Source organism: Cydia fagiglandana, chromosome 1 (assembly GCF_963556715.1).
Source record: "Cydia fagiglandana chromosome 1, ilCydFagi1.1, whole genome shotgun sequence".
In the NCBI taxonomy this organism is placed as follows: Eukaryota; Metazoa; Arthropoda; class Insecta; order Lepidoptera; family Tortricidae; genus Cydia; species Cydia fagiglandana.
The window spans coordinates 4,549,292-4,568,062 of NC_085932.1; the positions used below are offsets into that span (position 1 = coordinate 4,549,292).

At 40.7% G+C, this 18,771-nt stretch overlaps 1 protein-coding gene across 1 annotated transcript; it reads right to left on the bottom strand.

Moving 5' to 3' along the window:
* Positions 1–1,109: 1,109 nt before the first annotated feature.
* Positions 1,110–13,889, bottom strand: LOC134679806 (pancreatic triacylglycerol lipase-like). Its single transcript, XM_063538704.1, has 7 exons — positions 13,779–13,889; positions 13,091–13,239; positions 12,534–12,785; positions 12,058–12,107; positions 11,674–11,815; positions 10,599–10,767; positions 1,110–1,227 (listed from the first exon to the last, which is right to left on the bottom strand). The coding sequence occupies exons 1-7, from the start codon at positions 13,820–13,822 to the stop codon at positions 1,134–1,136; spliced, it is 900 nt and encodes a 299-aa protein (XP_063394774.1). The 5' UTR covers positions 13,823–13,889; the 3' UTR covers positions 1,110–1,133.
* Positions 13,890–18,771: the final 4,882 nt, after the last annotated feature.

The following is an 18,771-nucleotide window of genomic DNA, read 5'->3' on the forward strand; positions in this document are numbered from 1 at the left end:
TGTATGGGTGACCGTTTTTTTGCTTTTTTTTTGTTTTTTTTTGCATTATGGTACGGAACCCTTCGTGCGCGAGTCCGACTCGTACTTGCCCGGTTTTTTTTTACTCGGAACCTTAGTTACTTATTACTTGTTTTACATTGTTCAAGAGTATCGCTGTCAAGTTTTACATGGCAACTCGAGCTCAAGGAAGCGTCTCAAATTAAAAGGGAAATGTCAAGTGAAAGTACAGCACGCTGTTGAATGGAAGAATGTACTGCCTGTATATACTCGTACGTTTATACTTGGTTTGGGCGATTTTTTCCTTATATTTGCAGCACTGGACAGCAACAGTCTATAGTTGGACCGTAAACAGTCTGCAGCGATTTTGATAGCCCACGCAGTGCAAGTGTCATTTTAAACGTCAAACTTCTATGAAATTATGACGTATAAATAACACTTATACTGCGTGGGCTATCAAATCCGCTGCAGACTTTTATTCGTGCGACTATATCTATTAATTCACATGGAAATAAATTTTTCCGGTAAGTAGCTACAATACGAACATTAACTAACCTCGTATTTTGCTTATTATTAGAAAATTTAAGGCCTATTACGGTATTACTCCTTTAATGTTCCTGTATCATAATTATGGAGAATTCAACGAATTTGTTATGTTTGTAATAAAGTACTTAATCCAAAAGTTGAGGAAATTGGCGAAATAGATGCCTACATTGCCTTTCACTACGATAGAGGACAAAATTTTGTAGTCAAAGGTAAGGCTGATATAGTTAATTCACAATCCGATCAAGGGTTAGTATCCATAAGCAAAATTGTTTTTCTTGTGTGCTATTACAACTCTTGCACAATAGTTATTTACGATACAAGTGTGATTTTTTTTATATTAGTATCGTGGATCGTGGTCTTACCGTTCGCTCGCATAGGTACCAAACTATCTTTAACAAAGTGGGATACCTACAGAAAATATTCACTAAAATATAATTATGTACTTATATTTTTATTTGTGCGCTCTTAGTTGTTACTTCATTTATTTTTTGAGTGAAATGTTATAGGTACTTATTTACATCTACAATTATACATTTCAGTATTTAGTAACAATAAATCACGTTGAAGCTTCTAAACATATTTTACAAACGCTATCGGTGGAAAATACTTCTGGAATCTTTCTTGTTGCGGCCACGTGCGTACGGTGACTCGGAGTTCGTCACGAAGAAGTAAAGACCCGAAGCGCTGGAAAATAAAAGTGCATTGAAAAAGTAAGCCGTCAACATCCCGAACCCTCTTTGTACACTCAACTATATGGCAAATAAGGGAAAAAAAGAAATGGTTTCTCGGCGGCACCCCTTCCACGCAAGTGGACTTTTGCAATATCAGGGGATTGCATTCTAATTTGAGCGCAGTCCATTACCACCTGGAATCTGCGCAGCCGACCATCCTATTTTTAACGGAGACGCAGATATCCTGCCCGGCGGACACTGCATACCTGTTATATCCCGGCTAATACGCTTGAACACAAGTTCATGAGACACGCTGGTGTATGTATGTATGCCCGGCAGGAGGTCTGCTGTCGCCGCCTCCATGCCTTTGAAGACAGGGACCTGTCAGTTCTGTGGGTGCGTGTGGATTACAGCGGCCACACTCGTATCTACGCGTGCCTATACAGGTCTCATAGCGGAAACACGGAAACAACCCGGCTTTTCGAGCACCTACAACGGACGGCTGACAAACTTCTGGAGCAGTACCCTTCCGCAGAGCTGGTGATTTTGGGGGATTTTAACGCTCACCACGTTGAGTGGCTTAGTTCCCGGTCCACCGACCACGCAGGGAGGGCTGGTCACGATTTTTCTCTGGCCTATGGACTTTCGCAACTGGTACATTCTCCCACGAGAATTCCAGATATCGAGAACCATACGAGCTCTTTACTGGACCTCCTGCTGACCACACGTCCGGACGGATATTCCGTCTCAGTGAATGCACCTCTCGGTTCGTCCGATCACTGCCTCGTCCGGGCACAGGCACCTTGCGCGCGGCCCGATCCACCACAGCCAGCTAGCTCGCGGCGCGTGTGGCATTATAAGTCAGCAGATTGGGACGGACTGCGTGAATTCTACGCCTCGTTGCCGTGGAGGCAGCTCTGTTTCACATCAGACGATCCTGACTCCTGTGCAGCCAATGTTGCCGAGACAATACTGCTGGGAATGGATTGTTTCATTCCCAACTCGGTAATAGCTGCGGGAGCAAAGCGACGTCCTTGGTTTAATCGGCCTTGTAAAGAAGCTACAGTTCGCAAGCAAGCCGCTTACAGGGCTTGGACCAAGGCCGTAGCTAATAAGGATCCGAACGTTTCTGATGTGAAGCGCAATTTAAACGCTGCCTCGAGGTCCAGTAAAAAAGCCATTGCCAGGGCTAAATACGATTTCGTCGGCAGAATTGGTGAGAAACTAGCGGGCTATCCCACTGGGAGTCGCGCGTTCTGGTCACTTGCCAAAGCTGCCGAGGGAAAATTTTGTCAGTCGTCTTTACCACCACTGCGGAAAGCTGATGGTGATCTGGCCCACAGTGCAAAGGAGAAAGCCGACCTCCTTGGTACTCTTTTTGCCTCGAACTCAACCCTGAACGACGACGGTAGCGCCGTGCCGCCCACCATCCCGCGGTGCGTATACTCCATGCCAGAAATCTCATTCACGCAGAGGGATATTCGGAGGGAGTTGCTATCCCTGAACGTCCATAAGTCGAGCGGCCCAGACGGCATACCAGCTCTTGTGCTAAAGCAGTGTGCTCCTGAGTTATGTCCCGTGTTAGCGCGTCTTTTCTCACTCTCTAGCGACAAACGGCATGTTCCATCTTCGTGGAAGACGGCCCTTGTACACCCTGTGCCTAAAAAGGGCGATAGATCGGACCCATCGAATTACAGGCCTATCGCTATTACCTCCCTTCTCTCTAAGGTCATGGAGCGTATAATCAACGCAAAGCTCCTGAGATACCTAGAAGAACACGATCTGATCAGCGACCGCCAATATGGTTTTCGCCACGGTCGCTCGTCTGGTGATCTTCTAGTGTATCTCACACACCGCTGGGCTTCGGCCATTGAGAGTCAAGGTGAGGCATTGGCAGTAAGCCTAGATATAGCGAAGGCATTCGATCGGGTCTGGCATCGGGGTCTCTTGTCGAAGTTACCATCTTATGGATTGCCGGAGGGACTATGCAAATGGATCGCTAGCTTTTTGTCCGGCAGACGCATACGAGCCGTAGTAGACGGAAGCTGCTCCGATAGCATGGACATTAACGCTGGCGTTCCGCAAGGTTCTGTGCTATCCCCTACGCTGTTTTTGCTGCACATCAATGACATGTTGTCTATCGATGACATTCATTGCTATGCAGACGACAGTACTGGGGATGCCTTTTACACAGGCCGTGCCAATATCCCTCGCTCTGTGGTGCTGGAGAGTCGTGAAAAGCTTGTGTCAGACATTGAGAGCACTCTATCTAGAGTTTCGGTGTGGGGCCGGGACAATTTAGTGCGATTCAACCCCACCAAGACACAAGTTTGCGCGTTCACTGCTAAGAAAACCCCATTCACTGTGGTCCCACAGTTCCAAGGCACAGCCCTTACCATGTCAGGGAGTATTGGGATCCTCGGTGTTGACATCTCCAGTGACGTCCAATTCGGCAGCCACCTGGAAGGTAAGGCTGCGCTGGCATCCAAAAAACTCGGTGTGCTCAATAAAGCGAGGCGATACTTTACTCCGGGGCAAAGACTGCTGCTTTATAAATCGCAAGTCAGACCCCATATGGAGTACTGCTGTCACCTTTCGGCAGGAGCACCTGGATGCCAGCTTGGACCCTTCGAATCAGTCCAAAGGCGCGCTGTGCGAATCGTCAATGATCCCAAACTCACAAGCGGTATTGAACCTTTAAGTCTAAGGAGAGACTTTGCCTCCTTGTGTGTGTTCTACCGCTTGTACAATGGGTTGTGCTCTGAGGAACTATTTGACATGATGCCAACGGCCGCTTTCTATCACCGCACTGCTCGCCGTCGGCAGGGTGTTCATCCTCACACCCTAGAACCTAAATGGTCGCGTACTGTGCGATTTAAGAGGAATTTCCTCCCGCGGACGCTCCGGCTGTGGAATGAGCTCCCTCCCGAGGTTTTCCCGAGGGTCTACAGTATGGGGTTCTTCAAAAAAGGAGTGTACAGGTTTTTAAAAGGTCGGCAACGCGCATGTAACACCTCTGGAGTTGCAGGCGTTCATAGGCTACGGTGACTGCTTACCATCAGGCGGGCCGTATGCTTGTTTGCCACCGATGTGGTATATAAAAAAAAAAGAACGAAAGGCAACCAAATACGATTTGTTTTTAATTAACCTCGACAAATCTACGGACATGAGTCGTGGTGGTGGTAGGTTTGCAACCTTTACAGCCTTTTATATCAGTGACTGCCCATACAACCATTTCCAGTCGCCGTTACGACGCGGTGTAGACACATCTTGTGTCGACACCGTCTGTTTCGGTCACAATTCCAGTCGCAGAGTCGTCGCCGTGTCGACACAGTTACCAGAAATGGGGAAGGGTCGACACATGACACAAAGTGACATAAAGTGTGGTCGCCGTGTGCACACATTGTTTCGGGTTTGCGACTACTTTATGCCAAAATCATTCGTTCATTCGTTCATTTTGTTCCTGTCAAATGGAAACTGTCAGATGGAAAAATAGTTAAATAAAAATAAGTGACATTAATACGCCATCTCTAAAACGGATTACAAGACGTAAATTATATATTGTTTGCATTTATATTACAATAGGACTTAAATTATTATGGGGAATTAAACTGCTCGAGTGATTTGATAAACTAAGTGTAATATAATCAACGCGCCACCACATTGTTTTAGTTTAGCCGGAAATGAAATTGTTTACTTCTCAGTGCTTGTGTTCATAAATATATTATTTGATGCATTTTTAGTACTTCGATGCGTATACTATACTTAAATAACAGAAATAACGCTTTACATACTACGAAACTTGTTAATTATGATGTATAAATATGGTTTAAGGCTGAGAAATATTGCAGTCACAAAGTAGTCGCAAATGTTTCGACTTTGTGTCGACTCTGTGTAGACACATGACACGCGCTGTCAAAAGTAATAACAAAGTAACTGGATTTGCAAAATGGCTCCTTGTGTTCATTTGTTTTCAGATATTCTCAAAGTGTAAAAATGACGTGGTCAGAGATGGGACTTAATAGATTAACTGTTTATTCGACTAATTAATGGAATAAAAAAAGTTAATCCTCAAATTTTAATCACGATTAGTTTAGTCGACCTAACATAGATTGAAATTGAATTAATCTGAACATTAATCGAATAAATTATCGATTAAATCTCGGTTGGAAGTTGACAGGGGGCCATTTTTGTACGTAAAAATAATAGAAATGTCTTGCATGCAGATGGTAGCCAAACACTTTGTCATAAAAGTCGAGATGGGTGTCGATTTATAGGTTTTAGGGAGTGCCGATTTCGAAAATGATGACCATTTTGGAATCCAAAATGGCGGCCATGCACTGTGTCATAAAAGTCGTCATGGATGTCGTTTTATACGTTTTAGGGGGTCCCAATTTTGAAAATGATGACCATTTTGGAATCCAAAATGGCGGCCATGCACTATGCCATAAAAGTCGTCATGGATGTCGTTTTATAGGTTTTGGGGGGCGCAGATTTAGAAAATGATGACCATTTTGGATTCCAAAATGGTGGCCATGCACTATGTCATAAAAGTCGTCATGGGTGTCGTTTTATAGGTTTTAGGGGGCGCAGATTTCGAAAATGATGACCATTTTGGAATCCAGAATGGCGGCCATGCACTATGTCATGAAAGTTGTCATGGATGTCGTTTTATGGGTTTTAGGGGGCCCCGATTTAGAAAATGATGACCATTTTGAAATCCAAAATGGCGGTCATGCACTATGTCATAAAAGTCGTCATGGGTGTCGTTTTATAGGTTTTGGGGGGCGCAGATTTCGAAAACGATAACCATTTTCGATTCCAAAATGGCGGCCATGCACTATGTCATAAAAGTCGTCATGGATGTCGTTTTATAGGTTTTGGGGGGCGCAGATTTAGAAAATGATGACCATTTTGGATTCCAAAATGGTGGCCATGCACTATGTCATAAAAGTCGTCATGGGTGTCGTTTTATAGGTTTTAGGGGGCGCAGATTTCGAAAACGATGACCATTTTGGATTCCAAAATGGCGGCCATGCACTATGTTATAAAAGTCGTCATGGATGTCGTTTTATAGGTTTTAGGTGGCCCCGCTTTCGAAAATGATGACCATTTTGGAATCCAGAATGGCGGCCATGCACTATGTCATGAAAGTTGTCATGGGTGTCGTTTTATAGGTTTTGGGGGGCGCAGATTTCGAAAACGATAACCATTTTCGATTCCAAAATGGCGGCCATGCACTATGTCATAAAAGTCGTCATGGATGTCGTTTTATAGGTTTTGGGGGGCGCAGATTTAGAAAATGATGACCATTTTGGATTCCAAAATGGTGGCCATGCACTATGTCATAAAAGTCGTCATGGGTGTCGTTTTATAGGTTTTAGGGGGCGCAGATTTCGAAAATGATGACCATTTTGGAATCCAGAATGGCGGCCATGCACTATGTCATGAAAGTTGTCATGGATGTCGTTTTATAGGTTTTGGGGGGCGCAGATTTCGAAAACTATAACCATTTTCGATTCCAAAATGGCGGCCATGCACTATGTCATAAAAGTCGTCATGGGTGTCGTTTTATACGTTTTAGGGGGCGCAGATTTCGAAAACGATGACCATTTTGGATTCCAAGATGGCGGCCATGCACTATGTCATAGAAGTCGTCATGGATGTCGTTTTGTAGGTTTTAGGGGACGCAGATTTCGAAAATGATGGCCATTTTGGAATCCAAAATGGCGGCCACGCACTATGTCATAAAAGTTGTCATGGGTGTCGTTTTATAGGTTTTAGGGAGCGCGAATAATAACTATTTTGGAATCGAAGATGGCGGCCATGCACTATGTTAAAAGTCGACATGGATGTCGTTTTGGTGGTCATGGTCATCATTTTCGAAATCTGCTCTTCCTAACACCTATAAATCAACATCTATGACGGCTTATATGACAAAGTGCACGGCAGACATCTTGGAATCCAAAATGATCATCATTTTCGAATTCTGCACTCCCTAAAACCTATAAAACGATATCCATGACGACTTTTATGACAAAGTGCACGGCACACATCTTGGATTCCAAACTGGTCATCATTTTCGAAATCGGCACTTCCTAAAACCTATAAAACGATATTCATGACGACTTTTATGACAAAATACGTAGCGGCCATCTTGGATTATAAAATGATCATCGTTTTCGAATTCTGCACTCCCTAAAACCTATAAATCGACATCCGTGACGACGCAAGTTATCTTTATTTTCAGATCTAACAAATTGCTACAGAATACAAAGGACAAAAAAAGAAGCGAGGAGGTAATGAAACAAGCAAAAATACAGATGATTCCTCGACGCAATTGGATGCTTCTTAAATTGTGTCCAGATTTTTTTGTCATAAAAGTTTTTATTTTTCACGTATTACTCTCACAAGTTCCGTGACATTTCGACCTTGTAATTTTTTAAGTAAATGTTTTTGTTTATCTGTGAGGATCTCACTAGAATAATATAATCAAGGTATGTTTATATTTGATGATTGAAATAGTAACGCAAAAAAATATATATATATATTTGTGTCTTATATTCCTGCCGAAGACTTTTATTTTTCCTTTTCCTTCTACACAAGTTTGGTCAAGTAATAAGAATTTAGGGCTCTCAATTTTATTTTGACTTCTACAACAGTAAAGCTACGAGGCCATGTTTGGCATCGTTTTCGTATAAATTCGCAGTACCAAATTAAGTTATGGTATCACATTGACACCATTCCAAAGTAAAAACATATAAACTTACTTTCTTTTAAACTCCTCTTCACGCTTAAACTGCTGAACAGTTTTAATTTAAATTTAGTACACATATATTTTGAGTCCCGAGACAGGACATAATAAGTTATCTCAAAAATCATCCTTCAAAGGTGTGAAATGAGGTATAGGGGGTAATTCAAAATTGACTTCTTGAAGTTAATACTGTTTAAGTTTAGGTTTGAAGTCATGTTTTTTTTATCATTTTTAACTAAATCAAAGATGTAGACCATCCCAAATTTAATATAAATCGGTTCAGCGGTTATTGATTTCCCTTACAAATTTCCACGCCACTTTTCACACCTTCAAAAGATGATTTTGGTTATAAGATCTATCCTATAATAATAATAATAATAAGCCCCCAGGGCAGCTTGTGGCGAGCTGAATGGGAAGTGACGTCCCTTGGGTCCCATACCCCCGAGAGTCGGTCAGGCCCCTCTCTCCAGCTTGCCTTCATTGGCCGGCTGGAGTGAACACTGAGCAGGGGCCGCAGGACTCTCACCTCTGGCTTGCCTTAACCGGCCGTCCAGAGTGGGGTGTCAGAGCTATATGCTCGCAGGGCGGAAGTGAAATATGCCTAAGACGCGAGTTGGCACAGTGGCTGCCTACAGCCACTGGGTAGAAAGCGGTGCACACCTCTCCACGCCCTGAGCCGCTCACGTGATGTTGTCCCCTTGTCGCTCCGTGCGAGCGGCCGTTTTCGGGGACCCATATTGTGAGTTGGCGAGTCACCACCTGGCCCATTTTTTCATGTTTTTAACATATGAGCAGGGCAGGTGCCATAGTCTCCTCCATAGTCCCGGTTACTAGCCCACTAGCAACTCAACGCAATAGCCCGGTTTCTTTTTGTACCTTTTCTTGCAATAGTCCTACACTAACCGGGGCTTGTCCTTGGGTGCACTACTATAGTGCAAACAGGGATAATCGTCGGTTGGTGTCACATTACATTTAGAGTAAATTGTCTTATTACAAGGGGCCTCTACGTGTTGGCTTCGGCCCCACGCACGCCTTCCAAATGCCCGGGACCCCATGGTCCCGAGAATTTGTAAAAGACAGACATAATAATAATAATAAAAATACCTAACCTAAGACGATAAATAAATAATAATAAAATCATTTATTTCAGGCAAAGCCCATAAAAGTGTTAGTATCTGTACAAAGCAAGACTTAAGACTATTGTTAATAAAATACAGAGTCACAAAACACACACACAACCGAATGAGCTATGTCCTGTTCCGGGACGCAAACTATTTCTATACCAAATTTCAACGAAATCGGTTCAGCGGTTAAGCGTCAAGAGGAGTTTAAAAAAAACCGACCAAGTGCGAGTCGGACTCGCGTATTAAGGGTTCCGTACATTAAGTCCGACTCGCGCTTGACTGCACATTTCTAATAGGTTTTCCTGTCATCTATAGGTAAAGAACTATTTTGTGTATTCAGACAGACAGACATACAGACGCACGAGTGATCCTATAAGGATTCCGTTTTTTACTTTTGAGGTACGGAACCCTAAAAAGATTTTTTTAATTTTGTGGAATGGTGTCAATGTGATACCTTAAATGGATTCAGCAACCCGATACAGACAGCAAAACGATACCATACACGGCCTAGCACCTTCACTGATTTAGATATATCAAGATAAAATTGAGAGCCCTAAATAAACTTTCAAGAGCGGATATCTCAAAAACTATTCAACATATCGAAAAAATTGACGGAATAAACTTGTAACAAATTAAATTAACTTTCATTTTGTATAAGTGGCCATGTCGCTAAGATGCATAGTTTCCGAGATATAATCGAAAAACCGGAAAATGGGACCTTCAAAGCCCCCTCTCTTCCCCCCGCTCAAGGGCTACGGCCGGGGACTTTTGATATGTTCACCTCCTAACTTGTCCAAACCAAGTTACAGAGTCAAAAATTGTGTTCCGAGCATTTCCCTCTACAACTTTTTTGAGCATTCGTTGGCTGACCTAAGTAGCTTATTGCATTTCTTTAAAAACTTTTCTGTAAAAGGTTGACGGGTGTTGGGTGTTTATATGGTTTTGGTCGATTATTATCATTTGCATCGCCCATGATGACTTACTAGAATTACTTACGAGCACACGAGACACTAATAGTAGTTTGACAAACCTTGGTTTTCAAGAGGTATTTTATATTGACATTTGCTGTCACAAATTTGCTGTCAGATTTAGTCGCAAACCGCACGCAAAGTGCACACAAATGTGTCGACACCTTGTTACGGAAAAGTGTACACACGGCGACGACACTTTGTTTCGAAACAATTCTAGACACATTGTGTGGACTCTGTTACGACACATCTGACATTTAGTTACCACTTTGATGATTCTGCGACTGGAATGGTTATATGGGTGGCTAGTCACTCTATTTGAATTTAGAATCTGATTTCGCTGTCAGATGGGACGGGGTGCGAATCGGATTCCTAAAGAGGCAGCCATCAAGAGTAGTTGACTTACATAAATTTTGTGATCTAGCTAACCGTGGTTGAAAGAATACAGAAGACCTGATTCATGCGTATTAATGCCCTCCACATCCTTCCTGATAGGCCGTATCACTTTACAGTACCGTAGAAGCCATATAATATTTACTTTAATGACATCCATTCTCCATACAGCTCGTCGTCATCAGACCGCCCGCTGCACCACCCGATAATGTAGGAGAACCACGAGTGGCACTTGGTACCGTAGAAGCCGACCTCGGTGGTTATGGATTCCGCGTAGTACGCCGGAGCTCTTGCGTGGTCGCAGCCTGATTTCGCTGGAATTTACAAACGATACTTAATTAGTATATACCTCTTTAGTTTGGGACTAAAAGTCAAATGAAGTTAGGATTGCTATAATCTCGCTAGCAACCCCTACCGAATTCTAGCATATGTATTTACTATTTTAGCAAACGAGAGGTTGGAGAAATTAGTACCTACTCACAATTTTATCCTCAACTAAGTAAACTTAAACTTATTACTAAGCCAAAACTTGCTTACAAAATTTCATTAGAATCTGTAGAAATGCGATCTATGCAGGAGAACAGCTGGACAACAAGCTGAAACGGAGACCACTTGCGCATCGCACTCGTTGGGTTTTCGCAAAACTTTGGCTCCCGTTCGTCTATCTCTCCGCAAACTGATGTATCTGATAATGCTAGGAGACTGGGGTACCTAATGCTCGTTTAACCTCCTAAGGCTAAGGCTCATAGTTCTACCTACCTACCTATAGGTAGTTAGTTGGTACTTATATTGGAAAAGAGTTGCATTTGTTTATCAATTTTAGAATAATATAAAATCAACTCTATAGATTAAATTTCACTGGCTAATTTTGGGCTATATCCTTGTTGGGCCTAACTGGTTGGGCCTTAAGAGAATGAAAGTTTTATACAAAAAACTTGCGATGTCCGACTACCGACAAATATTGGTTTGGTCGAACTGCTCATATAAAACCTACAGGCGTTTTCTGTGAGGTCGTACAACTACTACAGTATACTGCAATATACTTATAGGTAAGTACTGCAATATTTATGGATACTGCGACTACGGTTTTGAGGACTCACTTAGCTGATAGGATAGGGTATAAACTTTTCTGCTTATGGGCAATAATAAACCCTGCGTCAATGTGAATGGCATTTGTCAACGAAAAGCATTTATAACTTCATCTGTAAAATAATAGTTACTTTGTTCCTTCGTCGGCAAGCAACCGGGCTGTGTGAGCCCTCCGTTGGGGAACCAGTCGGACGCGCCGCAAGTCTCCAGCTTGCCCTTCTCCAGCGAGTTGGTGTGCAGACAGTCCACGTTCTTAGCGTCACCGGAGTCCACCTTTAACACCCATCGGATGAGTCAGAAGAATTACCATATTTTGGGTATTTTACATACTTACCTATTAACATACAAATTTTTATTTTACATGTATGATTGACTAGGTAATATATAAATAATATCATCATGTTATTCACGAGGTTAAAACAAAATTTTTGTTTTGATTTTAGTACTAAATTAAAGAAAGCTACGTCTCCATTTTGTATCATAAATTGAATCCTATACTTTAGTGTATACGTTACCTTCTTATTCTTATCTTCGGTGACAAACAAGGGCATGGCTGGATCAAGGGCTGAAAAAATGCATTGTGATAAAATAAATAATAATTTCTTCTACGTGGTAATAGCCCAGGATGTAAGATTTTTTGGATGAGTGAGTAAAATAATTTGAGACCACTTTTTCAGATCAATAGCAATTAAATTTGTATTAACTAGTTTGGTAAGATAGAGTAGTAAACAAAAATTTGGCCAGTGCACCTTGGCGCTCAGAACCGTTTTCCGTATTGTTCGAAAATAGATCTCACCTGATATTGTTTCCAATGTCCCACTGGTCAGATTTTTTTAATTCACTCAGCAGTCTGTCCTTCAAGACTGAAGCTGAGGACATTTAAGTGAAACTTCCTTAAATTGAATCCGTGCTCGGAAACCTGGTCGATGAGTTGGGCCATGCACTTGCACATCAGTTCTATGTCGTGTTGCTGTGAAGTAGGTTCACTTACCGGATATCCTTTCCAACTTCCCACTTGTTAAAAAGTTTGCAGTCAATCCAGCCGTTTGTCCTCCAAGACTGAAGCCGATGATGTGGAACTTCTTCAAATCGAAGCCGTGTTGGGTCACCAGTTGGTCGATGAGTTGGGCCGTGCACTTGCCGACCAGTTCCGTGTTCCGTGCGGCCTGGAAGTAGCACGGATCGCGCGCGATGGGGTTGTAGTCGACGCTGATTACGTTGTAGTTGCAGCATTTCATGTACGCTGAGTTCAGGGGAATAGTTAGAGCGATGTAAGTGGGATATTCAAACACGATAAGAAGTAGGAAAATAATTAATGATCTAATATTGAAAAGCTTCTAGATTAAATTAGTACAATCCTTTAAATCTATAAGGTTTCATTTTAGAGTACCGTGACACTTAATAAATAATATATAAAAATTGATTCAATAGAATTTCTGTAAGAGGTATTAAAAATTCCAGTACTACTGTAGACAAATTCTGGGCCGATTACGAAACATGTTCAAATAGTTACAGGACAAGTGAACAAGGTTTCCTTTTTGTTTTCACCTGGCCGTATTTCCTTGCTGGGCGAATAGTCTTTGTGGCCTGTGTACCCGTGGATGAGGATCTTGACGGGAGCTTCGGCGACCCACGGCGCCGATTTGATGGAGTCTGCATCCATGGCTAGTACTTGATGCGGCTTGTCTTCGTTGGCCCTGCATGTGAACCAGGAAAACGTCTTTCTTAGTAAGACATATCTTTCCTATAAGCCGTCTTGTCGTTGTGTTCTGTCGAATTTTTGCATGGTAACCACGTTTTTGCGGTGTCTTGAGTTTTTGACTAACTAAACATCGGAATTAAAAGGTTATAGTGCAGTGCCAATAAAGTTTTACTATCAAATAATGACCCTACCTATTTTCTAGAAATGTTAGAAACAGTATATATTTTATTTTAAATAATATGCTTACCCGTACCTTTGGTAGTCAACTAGGAACCTAGCCCGGTTTTTCTAAAATACTTTCTACGTGAATCTTAATCACGGATGTACCTACGCTGCTGTCGCGATCACAATAATAGAAATGTATATTATTACATATCCATTTAGGGCCACTTGCACCATTCCTCTAACCCGTGGTTAAGCGGTTAAACAATTAACTTAATGTCAAATTGTACTGGTAACCATGGTAACCCTAGGTTTAACCGGTTAACCCCGGGTTGGTGGAATGGTGCAAGTGGGCCTTAGTGTGTTACCTACCTCGTGTAGAGCCAAAATGTAATATTTTGGTTGGGGCATTCCATCGGCGGTGTTACGCACCCCTGTTGTGCTCTTGCGTAGCTGAAAACTAAATAAGGTGAATACTAATTAACTCAAAATTTATATGTATCTATAAATCCATACAGAGCTCTGACTTTGCTTAGGATCTTACTATTTCTACTTTTTCCTAATCAGAACACGATACCGAATATGCCCTATAACGGATCCCCGATATTTATGTTAAACCTTGACTTGAATTAACCTGGGCTATCGCGAAAACCGAAATTCGCAAATTGCGGGGATCTTTCTCTTTTACTCCAATGAAGGCGTAATAAATGTGACAGAGAAAAATGCCCGCAATTTGCGAACTTCTATTTTCGCGGTTATAGCCCTGTATTTTATTATCTCACTATAATTAATTAAATCCTTGATCCTGCTAAATTTCCGATGCAGTTTCTGTATACCTTTGCTTGTTGGCATAATAAAAATGATGATTGTATTGGCAATTTGTGTCAGTTGAATGGTTCGCCGGAAGACATTTGTGATAAGAGCGCACCTTCTGTGACGGTTACGACTCGGTTAAACGGAAGCTGTCAAAAATGTAAATGTATAGAAGGTAGAGGTACTTCTACCCCAAAGAGTACGTATGGTACATAAGTATATTTAAAGTACTGTCGCCATCAGATATATCGGAGCGGCCAAGGTGCTGACAAATATCTAAACATCTGTCAGGGCGCTAGAGTGCGTGTTCAGATATTGTGAACACCTTGGCCGCTCCGATATATATGATGGCGACTGTACATATGGTGCTACTTTACCGCCCTGGGTCGGGATTAAGGACAATGCGTGCCTATATCGAAAATTTAAAGGGCCATATGTACAGTGGCGTTCAGAAGTGCATGGATAGATGTCGACCGTAATACCTTAATATTACAGCCATGCACTTTTGAACCACTGTACTGTAAAACGTTTTACAATACGTGTGTATTGTAATGTACTATATAGCTCTACTCTCCATATGCAAAAGTATAAAAACCTCACGCGATTGGTCAACGTCATAATATAATGTCAATCTTATTTTGTTAGCATTTCTCGGTCGGTGACTAACAAAAGAAAATATATAGGCACCATTACTAAACTTATAGGCGCTTAATTTTGTAAATGCATAATGAAGTACTGTCAAGTGTAAAAATATTTTTGGTTGCACACATCCAGGCGCGGATCCAGCCCTCAAAAAGGGTTGTGGTCACAGCCACTCCAAAAACAGCCAAGTGCGAGTGGAGGGTACCTGATGATCCCCGACCAATAAATTCGCAGAGGGATCGCAAGCGATTTATTTCAGTCTACTTATACACACTTAGATAGATTACTACGCTAAAAAACTAAAAACTAAGCTAGAAATAATTGCCCCTGTTAGTAAATATATAATTCTTGCAAATAATTAGGGCACTGTATTCAGCTGGGGTACCTAGCCTAATAATTCTCCGACCAATTTTTAGCAAATTGTCGATTCGCTTACAACGTTTCGCCGAAAATGGTTTCGCAGAGTCAATTATTCGTAGATGTAACTTTTGGTCGACTAACTTTTGGTAGACTCTTGATTCACATATCATTCAGATCGCTTCTGTGTACATAAATTAGCAGACCAATTTGGTAGAGTAATCTTTTCATCAAGCAACCTTCAGTCGAGTAACGTTATATAACTTTTTGTAAAGTTTTTGTCAAGTGGCACTCGATCACACTACATATAAGTATTGCATGTGGACGGTTTTGCCTGTGGACACTGCCGGTATTTAAAGAACTACTAACGATAGATAGACTACCATCGTGAACTTAAAAAAATGCATTTTCTTATGGCTCCTCTACACGATGGGCCAACGCCGGCCACTACAAGGGACGCAGCCAGGGCCGGATTAAGCATGTGGCCCTAGGCAGTGCGAGGCACGGGGCCCCTTACAGTCAATTCTGCACACACAATATTCAGTACAGGGAAATAAGTTTGAGTTTTTAATTTATATACAATAACAATTTTGATAGCACTCGCAGAGCAAGTGTTATTTTAATCTTCAAAACTTCTATGAAATTATGACTTATAATTAGCACTTGCACTGCGTATGCAAGAAAAGTCTGCAAAATCATTGGTCTTACTCTATTCATTTACTAGTCACAAGCTAATATGTAGATACAGGGTCATCTAAAGAACAAAAAGAAACGCGAGCACAGCGAGCGCGAAATTTTCTGTTAACTATATCGCAAAAAGGCCGGGTATCAATCTTCATCTGGGCCTAAGACTCCGAAGTGAAGCGAAGTTAGGACACCCTGACTAACGAAAAATCAAGCTTTATTCGTCTAAAGCTTTGCATACTAAACGATGATTTCGAGGTCTTTGTAGACCCTGGAGACAATATCAAGTCCATAATAATTGCTGAAAAGTTGTACCAAAAATATTGTCCATAGGTACAAACCCTGCCTATACAAACAGTAGTTGTACCTATGAACAAAAATATCAATTTTAACATTTATTTTATATCTATGGTTCCTATTTAGCTAACGTGGGAAAACTAGTCTGCAATTATAGACTATATAATAATTATTCAAAAGAAATAAATAAGTTTATGACATTGTCAATAGTTTATGATTTATGAACAAAATAAGGCCAAAATCTGGAAAATGTCTACATGTAGAGCACTTGCCCCTACACTTAAGTAGTCGGAATTTTACCAAAAATGGCATGCGATTTTTGTAAGGTCTATGGAGCCCTTTCCATGCCCATATAGACCTGTGGCCTATTTTATAAAGCTACAAGTTACAATTTACAAGCGGAAGTCTCGTTCTAAAACATAGGGTTAGAAAGAGACTTCCGCTTGTAAATTGTAACTTGTAGCTTTATAAAATGGGCCACTGCGCTTTAAAACTCCTATGACAGTCAAAGTCAATTAGAAGCTGGCATGGCACGTTTAAAATTTAAATTTAAGACTTCATAAGTTAACAATTTAAAAAAAATGCTGTTTATATTCTGTATCACTAATAATTTGAGTTGTCAGCTGATACTAAATACTTATGACAGGTAGTTCTATTTAACTAAGTACCTTCATAGGTATATAGGTACCTACCGTGTTTCAGCCAATGGTTAATTTACTCGGGCAATTTTAACTTTTACCAAACTCAACGATCATTCTACGATAAGTAAATCTGCTTACCTATCGATCAACTGACTACCTACTCTGTGTATTTATATGTACCTAATGAAATTCTATCAAATGTTCCTCTGCCAAAGCGTCTGCGAAACAAAAATCGGCGTAATTCTACTCGGGGAAACAATCGGGCACCCTATTAGGGTTGTGGGCATGCCCACCGTGCCCACAACGGTGGATCCGCGCCTGCACACATCACACTCAAAAATATGTCCCATAGCTCTTATGTCAGTGAATTAAGATCTATGGGACATATTTTTGAGTTATATTATGCACCCATATTTTTACACTTCACTGTACTTGAGTATGCATTCATTCAATTAAGCGCCTATAAACTTAGTAATGGTGTATAATTAACACAATATTGATGATTAGATTACAGTTGAAGTCAATATGTATGTTAGAGTCTGTGCGGAAAGAGAAGAGTCGTGAAATGAATTATAGTTAGGCTCTCTACATTCCACGATTCTTCTTTTTCCGCACAGACTCTTCTTATTCAACTTATTCGTTACATGGTAAATGAAATCGATAGAATATGAGTACTTTATTGGGTATCCAATGACAAAAAATACTCTAAGAAAAAATTAAATTACTTTATTTTACTTTGTGTTATTTCAAATAGACACACTACTATTTGAAATTACAAATTGTTACTATTTATTCAGACATTTGTCTCATAAACGGAGGACGCTGGTTCGATTCCAGCCTTGGCCACATTTTTTCCTTCGTATACCGGGTGTGGCCTGTAACATGAGCAAATAATTAAAACATAGATTGTACTCCTCAAACCGCGACACTTTTGTTCAACAACTTTTAAAAATTATGAAGTATTTAGACTCCCTATTTGTGATACAAAATAAATATTATCTTCAATGGACGCCATCGCCACGCCATATCATTGTGATTGACATTGCGTCTTAAAATAAACTTTAAAGTGTATTAAAAATCAAACCACAAGTTATTTTTAAAAGTCGCTGAACAAATGTTGGTCAGTATGAGGAGTACCTACAGCCTACAGTTTAATTTTTTGCTCATGTTACAGGCCACATCCGGTATGACATTAATTCCGGTATGTAAGTATTTTAGATTGCAAAAATAATAAACTGGAAGCAATGTATTTTGCTAAAAATACTTACCAATACTAAATATAAGAACAGAAATAGCACAATCCATTATCAAAGAAGTAGATAGGCCTATATAATTACAATTAAATGTAGTAAAACTCTCGCCTATATATAAACACATGACACGCCTCGGTGCTTCAAAAGCCTCTTACGCCCAAGACCAAAGAGCGACTGAAAATTTTAAGAACAGTTAATGGCATGGAGCGGTCGTTATAATCTTTTGAGGCTATTTCCTTTTTAATAGAACAGGTGTGCCTTATGAATGTCTTGTATTTATTTAGTAGTAATTACGTTACGTCCGTTACTAACTTGTTATTAATAACTGCAATAGCTCCAATATTCATTTCACATTTTCATCAAAAACACGGTTCACGGTTGTGTCGGATTGATTTTAAATTTTGCAAGCTTACATATAATGATACTAAGATTTTGTGATACTAAGATACAAATGAGTTTGAAGGGCTGTTTTAATTGCTGAGTCAGCAATAAAAACTCAAAAAAGAAATTATTGTCAAAAAACTTATTTAAAGTCCAATACACTCTACAGTCTTGTCTGTATTGTAATATGTAAATGTTTTCAAATTAACGCAAAGAACATGCTCATATGAGTATTAGCTTATCTTCATGGCGTGTGTTTTGGCATTTACGGCGAATTCGGATATACTTATCTATACA